The 7,388-nt window shown below is 50.0% G+C and overlaps 1 protein-coding gene across 2 annotated transcripts in view; it reads left to right on the top strand.

Annotated features, from left to right (window-relative positions):
* Nucleotides 1-4,892: 4,892 nt before the first annotated feature.
* DOCK11 (dedicator of cytokinesis 11) overlaps nucleotides 4,893-7,388 on the top strand; it is a 79,866-nt gene continuing 77,370 nt past the window's right edge. For both annotated transcript variants that reach the window (XM_080553589.1, XM_080553588.1), the window contains exon 1: nucleotides 4,893-5,091. In XM_080553589.1, coding sequence (XP_080409715.1) covers nucleotides 4,990-5,091 — 102 coding nt within the window. In that variant the 5' untranslated portion in view covers nucleotides 4,893-4,989. The remainder of the gene's footprint in view (nucleotides 5,092-7,388) is intronic.

Below are 7,388 nucleotides of genomic sequence, written 5' to 3'. Positions count from 1 at the left end.
ATACTTGTGTACATGAGACAAAAACAAGCTCTCAAGATTTTGTTTTCTTTTTACTTTGAGTTCCACTGAGTTGACCGTTGACGAGATGGCACAAAAAGACGTTTGGTCTGTGACTCCAAAAATGAGTTTCTGTAATAGGTTATATATGTAGAAGACTGTAACTGACAGTCTCCTGTGAGCTAATCTCAGACACTTGTGAAGTTTGGTATGGATGCTACACATTTAGTGACATGCAAGCAAAGAAGCTGCTTTGTATGGTGTAAACACCATCCCTTTGCTACAGCTTATACGGAGAGCCCTGTAGATCCTGCTGGCCCCCCAGCTTGCCTTGCCTCACCTGGCACAGCAGCCCTGGCATGCGGAGCAGCACTGTGTGACCCTGCTGAGATGAGCACTCACCTGGACTGCACCCTTCTGTGAGAAAATCAGTGTTGGGACTTGGTGTTTCTCCTGTCTTTGAGCTGTGGTTGTGCAGCCCTATGTAAGTCAGCAGAGGGCGGTCCTTTAACAGCAAGGGCTTGGTAGCTCAAATTAAGCATCAATAAGTATCAATCTACTGCTACCCATCTGGAGTATGCTCCCTTCACAGGAGAAGCCAACAATAAGCAGTTTCTTGTTGACAGTGCCTTTGACATATCCAGCATTAAGTGACACGGGTCAGTAGGCAGGAGAGATGGCACAGAAGGAGTAACAGTAGTAGCTAAGGTCTGCTAAACCCCAGTTGACGACAGAGTCCAAACAGTGCAGTTCTTGCCATATCCAGCCTTGCATGTAACAATGCCAGTGCTATAATCAGGCTTCACTTCTCCTGGGGCACCAGCTGTGCAGTGTATAGCTAAGGAAAAGGCAAGCGGTGTCTAATCAGATTATCAGATACATAGGTTTTTCCCATTCTTGCTTGACGTTAGGCATGAGCTATACAGAAAGCACTGCTTGAGGAATTCTTCACTTCTGAACCCAGAGCAGTCTGTCCCTTGGCTTTGTTATCAAGAAGGGTAAATGTGCAGATGTGATTCCAAGGCTACATCCTTTTTATTATTTTAAATCTTGAACCAAGTGAAATGCATTAAAATACCACAGCTTTACCTTACAGAAATTGCAAAGCGAGGAAACTGAAGATGTAAAGGCATTAATAACCCCTTCCCTCCCAGCAAAATATGTCTGGATCTGGGTTACTGAGTCCTGCAGGTTCACTGCAGGAATGCAGGCTACTATCCAATGAAGTGAAACAATGGGATTAATCACCTACTTACGGTTAGTTACTTCGTTAAGTGTTTTTCTGGGATAGGCCCATTTGACAGTGATAAAAAGGCCCACAGGTAACCAGTGAAGGCAGTTCTAAACAGGATTATTTGCTAATGATATTAAGTGTCTTTTACCTTGGATGGCTCATGAGAAATGAAATCCTAAACCTGCTTCTAACCCTTCAGCTTTTCTGAGAGATTTTCAGAGCTGATTCGGGAGTCCCATAAATAGGGTTCTGGATCATATATTAGCGTCAGCTACAGACTGTTGTCCATTACCCCAAAATTCATTGTCCCTTAGTGCATCTTCCATGTCACAATGCTACTGATAAGTGGGGAAGGTTCTGTTGTTAGTCTATTACGATGTCCTTTGCAAATCTTGTTTTCTTGTAGTCTGTTCTGTCCATCAGACCTAGGGAAGGAGCTGGCAGGAGAGCTGCTTCACCCATGTTGGTTATACCTTCCAGTGTATCTCCTCCCAGTTCACTGTGAGCTGGTGCTGTTGCTCACCCTCTGATCAGCCAGGCAGGTGCAGACATCTCTGATGACTTGGGAAGCTGGAATGGATGTCATTAAGATTTTAACTGTCTAGAAAGTCACGTAAAGAGGTAATTTTTTTTTCCTGTCATCTTGGATTGCCAGTCTACGCTTTTTTGTGGGAACATTTGGATTTCCAGGGTGAAAGGATTTCTGTAGTATGCCAGCATCCCTCCCTTCCCTTCAAATCTCTGGCTGAAGGTCAAACTAGCCTGGACAGCTCTTCACCCACACCCTGATACTGTGGGCTGTCACCATCAGCACAGACAATGCAAAGCACTGAAAACCCCTTGTGGTTTCTGATATGTCATTAATTCTGTGCTTGCCCTGAGGATGTTTCAGGCTTGTTTTTAAAGCTGGTAGTCAAAGTTAAAAGCTGATACAGGCTGGAGGTAGTTTGGGATCAGCTGTGAGTTCTCTTCTGGCTGTGAACTCCATGTTGTTTTAGGGGTTCTGCTTTTTTTTTTTTGGTTGTGTCTGTGCTGATACTTATATTTTATTGAAATTTCCTTTTGGGTTGGGTAGACTATAAAGCCTGGTCAGTAGCAGAGTACATTTCTATATTCAGGCTGTTGAATTTGCCTCTTTCCTCAGAAAGAGGAGTTCCCTGCCTGACCTTGATGAGCGAAGGGTGACAGACAAAGGAAGCAGGAAGAGCTATCCTAAAGGCAACCTTGGGCTGCAGCAAAGACTATTTCTTTCTTCAGAAAACCTGGTGTTCATTGCAGTTCCTGTGCTCCCAGTAAACGCACATGCCTGGGAAAAAGGCAGCCGATCCGTCAGCTGTAACGCATCAGCTGGAGAGCCTGGTGCTGGGTGCTCTTCTTGGAATCTTCTGAAGGCAAAGGAGAGGCTGCTGATGCTTACACGGAAGAAGGCAGCAGCCTGGGCATTATTAAGGCATGCACTGAAAAAATATTTTACTAAACTGTTTTTTGAAAAATGAAACTGGGAGCAATTTTAATGATGCCTGTATTTTGTAAAGACCTGTGTTTTCTGCCCTTCTTTGGGAACAGAACGCTGTGAGAGATCTCAAGGCTGTAGCCTCAATGAAGAGGTGAAAATGTCAGCGCAGTTGAGGCTGCAAGTTCCCTTTGGCAGGCTAAATTCAAGAAAGTTTGATTATCTGAGGCAGTGCTTCAGCACCTCCAGAATCCTACTGCATGGGGTTTGTTTGTTTGTTTTTGTGTTTTTTTTTTTTTAATGCTGAATAACCATCACTGGCCTTTCTTCCCCATGCAGAAGGAGATAAAAGTCCTGCAACCTTGGGCTTTTTGCAGTTATAATAATTGTTGTTATAATTTTGTTGCAGTGATGCTGTGGCTGCTGTTATCTTGCCTTAGTACTCCTTGTGCTTGAAACTCATATTCTGATGTTTGAACTTCCTGAGAGGGAGTCAGAGCTTTCTGCGTGTTGTTTTCATGTGATGTGTCCTTCCCATTATTTCTGTTTTCCTTTTGTTTTCACGCTTAGCTCCAAAAAACAGCCTCACTGTTTGCTGGTCTTCCATGGCTTCTTAGCTCCTTCGAGTGGAATGCTGATGTGCAGCTGATCAGACGCAGCTCCTCGCTGGCACCACACCAAGCTCATAACCTTACTGGAAAGTTCTTGCTTCTGACTGCATAAACAAGGGTGGGTGCTCTAGGGATGATTTTATTTCAAGTGACCCATCACAACGCTCTTCTTAGCCCCTTGGCAAATGCTCTAGTTCTTAGAGCTCTTCCTAATCTAGCAAATCAAAGACAGGAATGACACTGCTGTAAGTGCTGGTCCTCGATCTTAGGTGCTGTGCTGGCTGATGCTCTCCTGTGGTGCCCAGGCTGCCCTAAGCAACCACAGGGGCTGGGGCTCTTCCCTGCAGGCAGCATGAAAGAGGCTGCCCTGTTCTGGGACAAGCAGCCGTACAGCCACAAGCTGTGCTGTGTTCCCTGTCCTCTCACAGCCAGGTGGCTGAGACCCAACCTGTGTTATTCACCAGTATTGCCATAGCCCAGCTCAGCACAGTGCGGTCGCTGGGGCTGTGTAGTGTGGCACTTTAGCTGGCAAAATCTCTGCAAGAATGTGCACGGGTGAAGGGATAAGGAAGTGAACCTCAGTGCTCTGCAGCTGGAATTGTTTTTCGCAAAGCTTATTGCTTCTTTAGAAGGAATTTAGACAGATTTGGAAAAGCCTAATGAAGGGATGCTTGTGAAAATGCGAATTCTCCAGCTAATAGCCCCCTTCTTTTCCTGTCCCTCATCTAGTAGATATTTTATAATAAAGGATAAACTTTTAGATTTGTTTTGCCGCTGGTGTAGAAAATCAGAGCAATGCTTAATATGAAGTGATGTCTGCTGCCCCTTCAGTGAACTCCTAAAAAGCAGAACAATAACTGTCTTGCATGCTTTAGAAGTCACAAATAACATTTGCAATGGTTTGGATCATAATAGCTGTATTCATTGCCCCCCTACAGCCTGGCTCTCACAATCTCACCAATTTCTCTATACGTTGTGTGACTGACAGCGTGCCTCTAATTCCAGTGGAGTCCTTGTGCATAGTATTTAATCAGCCATATGGCACAACGTGTGTAAATTCCTTAACGCTGTGACTACCAGGCAGCTCTGTTCCATTCAATATTTTACAGCGAAGACAAAGCACACAATAAAAAATAAGCGAAAGCATTTAAAAGAAAGGTATTAAGGAGCAAAATATATATTTAAAAATAAAAAATCAATGGATCTCTCTACCGCTGTGGTAATTTCAAAACCACCATCCTTAGAACAATGCACGCTGCTAAAGCAAGCGGGACCAGGAATTAAAGGCAGTCCTAAGGACCCTTCCTTCCCCACCCGCTGCTTTTCTTGCTTTTGCAGCCAGGGCGCTGGGCTGGCGGCCGCTGTCATCGCAACCCCGTAGGTCGGAGAGGCTCAGGAACGGGCAGGCCCTCGTCCCGGCTCCAGCTGGGGGTCCCAGGGAGCCAGCTGGGGCAGAGCTGCGCGGAGCCGGCGGACCCCGGCCGGGCGGCACCTGCCGCGGGGACAAAGCGGGGCCGCGCCGGGGGCGGGAGCCGAGCTCGGGCCCTCCCCGGCCCCGCCCGCCGCCGCCGCGCGGCTCCGCCCGCCCCCGGCCCGGCCCGGCCCGGCCCGGCCCCGCCCGCCCGCAGCAGCCCGCGGCGCGGCCCCGCTCGGCTCGGCTCGGCTCGGCTCGGCTCGGCGCGGACCATGCCGCCATGGCGGAGGTGAGGAAGTTCACCAAGCGGCTCAGCAAGCCGGGCACGGCCGCCGAGCTGCGGCAGAGCGTGTCGGAGGCGGTGCGCAGCTCCTTCGTCCTGGTGAGTGCGGGGCGCGGCGGGCAGCCCGGCACGGCTCGGTTCGGCTCGGCTCGGCGCGGCGCGGCGGTACCTTGGGCAGCTCCCGGCGGGGCAGCCGGGAGGGGCCGCGCCCAGGCCGGGGAGCGGCGGCGGCGGAAGGGGCAGAGAGCGGCAGGGGATGCTCAGAGCAGGGGAAGAGGAAAAGGAAAGGGCTGGGGCTGGGGCTGGGGTAGGTGGGGGTGGGCTGGGCAAGGCGCGGGATGGGGCAGAATTCCCGTCGGGTCCTCCGCGTGTGCCGTGCCGTGCCGTGCCCTCCTGCCTTCGACCCTGCTTGCGGCCTGCGGTCCCCGTGCCCGTCTGAACGTCGCTCAGAGACGCGAGGACCGCAGGAACCGGGCACTGCTGTCACGTAGGATCAGGGTTAGGTAGCGCTCCCGTAACGGGAACGGGAATTAGTAAGAAGCCGTCGGTGCAGGGCAGCGAGCGAACAGGTGCTGGAGCTCACCCTGGTAGGGTGCAGGCAACGTGAATTTGGTAAACAAATAGGGCAGGGCTGAAGGGCACAGCCTGGCGAGGTGGGAGAGGTGTGGGCATTGGCGTAAGCGGGCAGTCTGATGTATCCCAGGAATCGCGCTCGAACGTCCGGGGCAAAAGCCATGTGCTTTCCCAGATGCGTTTCATCCCTGCGTGGGGGATGCTGCAGCAGGTTGTCCTTGTTGTGCTCACAGCTGTGCAAATGTTAGCTGTGGTACCCTGGGTGGATGCTTGGGTCAGTTCAAAGCTTCCCCGGGCTTTGTTGGATGTATTTCGCTGCTGCTCATTGAATTACTCTAGCATGCGGTCACGCTTGACCTTGACTTTGATGGAAGGTTGTTCAGTGGGATGTGCAGAAAGTACAATACAACTTCAGTGAATAATTCCTATTCGTTTTCTGTTGGCACATTAAATGGTGTGTGAGCTAAGTAAGTGGAGGTTTTTTAACAGTTCTCCTTAAAATAGAGTTTTCTTGTAAATTTGTTAATTACTAGGGCTGGAAAAAAAAATCATGGTAATAATACAGTCTGATTTCCTTGTGCCAAGGCTATTGTTTCCTGCATGCAGTTGTTCAGGGATCTTTAGAGGCTCCTTTGGGGTTTGCTTTCACTCTTTCATCAACAATGCATAGAGAATGCTTTGTAGAAACTGATGGAGCCTTGTTAAAAATGAGCTTGTTTGGGACCTGAAGAGCTTTGGTATCCTACAGGCAAACGGTTACACAAGGCCTGTGCAGGGTGCCCTCTGTAACAGACTGAAGGGTTAGGTGGGACTGCAGATGAAAATAAATGAAATCCTGACAGCAACCCAAAGGAGCCAGCGGAGTCCAGCAGCTGTCAGCAGCCACTCTCTCTCAGAGCCTCTCTAGGGTTTCATTGCCCACACCGTTCCTGCCAACTCTATCTCATTCTCTTTCAGACAGGCAAATCCCCCAGGGCTGCTGTGCTGCTCAGTGTGTTCGCAGCCAAGCGCCGGAGGAGGGTGAGGGAAGGTGTCTCTGATTCCCGAGGCTTGGCAGAGTTTCCTGCTTTTGACAGTTCAGTGGCAAGGGATAAATCCCAGCACTTCTGCATCCCTAGGAAGAGCCGTAAGATGCTGCAGCGTTCAGGGACTGGGGAAGGAGGTGGTATAAGCTTAAGGACTGTCTCAGATAGCACTTTGGACACCTGCAGTGATTATGTGTGAGGTGCGTACTCCCCAGGCTTCTCCAAGGACAAGGTGGTTCCTCTCCACCTGCTAGATCATCACGCTTGTGAGGAAGGGATGGATGTCCGTGCTGGGGTGTGCTGGCTGGAGCTGAGTCCACGGAGATCTGTGCTGGTGAGCACGGATGAGACAAGGGGTGGGGAGCAGAGCTAACGCTGTACGTGCCAGATCACACAACTTCACCTGCAGGAGGAGCGGGCACCATAAGGGTCCATTACTGTGTAGATGGAGCTCAGCATTTTGGGCATTCAAGGCACTCCCTCGAGAGGAGGAACTGTCTGGAGTAAGACGCCATTTGCAGTCAGTGAATGAAATACTGCTAAAGCAAAACATCTCAGCGAGGAGAACCTTTAACGTCACAGAAAAGGTCAGCCTGTGTGGAGCCATAATTTGTGCGTCAAAGGAGACGCATCTCCAGCCAGGAACAGCGTGCTCCTGCAAGGCCACCCCGAGCGAGTGGGACATCTGGTGTGATGCAGGTGCGATGCAGCTCATGCGGCGTTGTTTCTGTTCCTGGTTTCCCGTTTATGCTCATCTAGCGCCACGAGAATATTTGTTCTTCTCTTTGGTGTGCGAAC

Source organism: Anser brachyrhynchus (assembly GCF_964034855.1).
Source record: "Anser brachyrhynchus genome assembly, chromosome: 13".
Taxonomy (NCBI): Eukaryota; Metazoa; Chordata; class Aves; order Anseriformes; family Anatidae; genus Anser; species Anser brachyrhynchus.
Note: the sequence above shows the minus strand (reverse complement) of the source record. Positions and strands in the feature narration are given on the sequence as shown.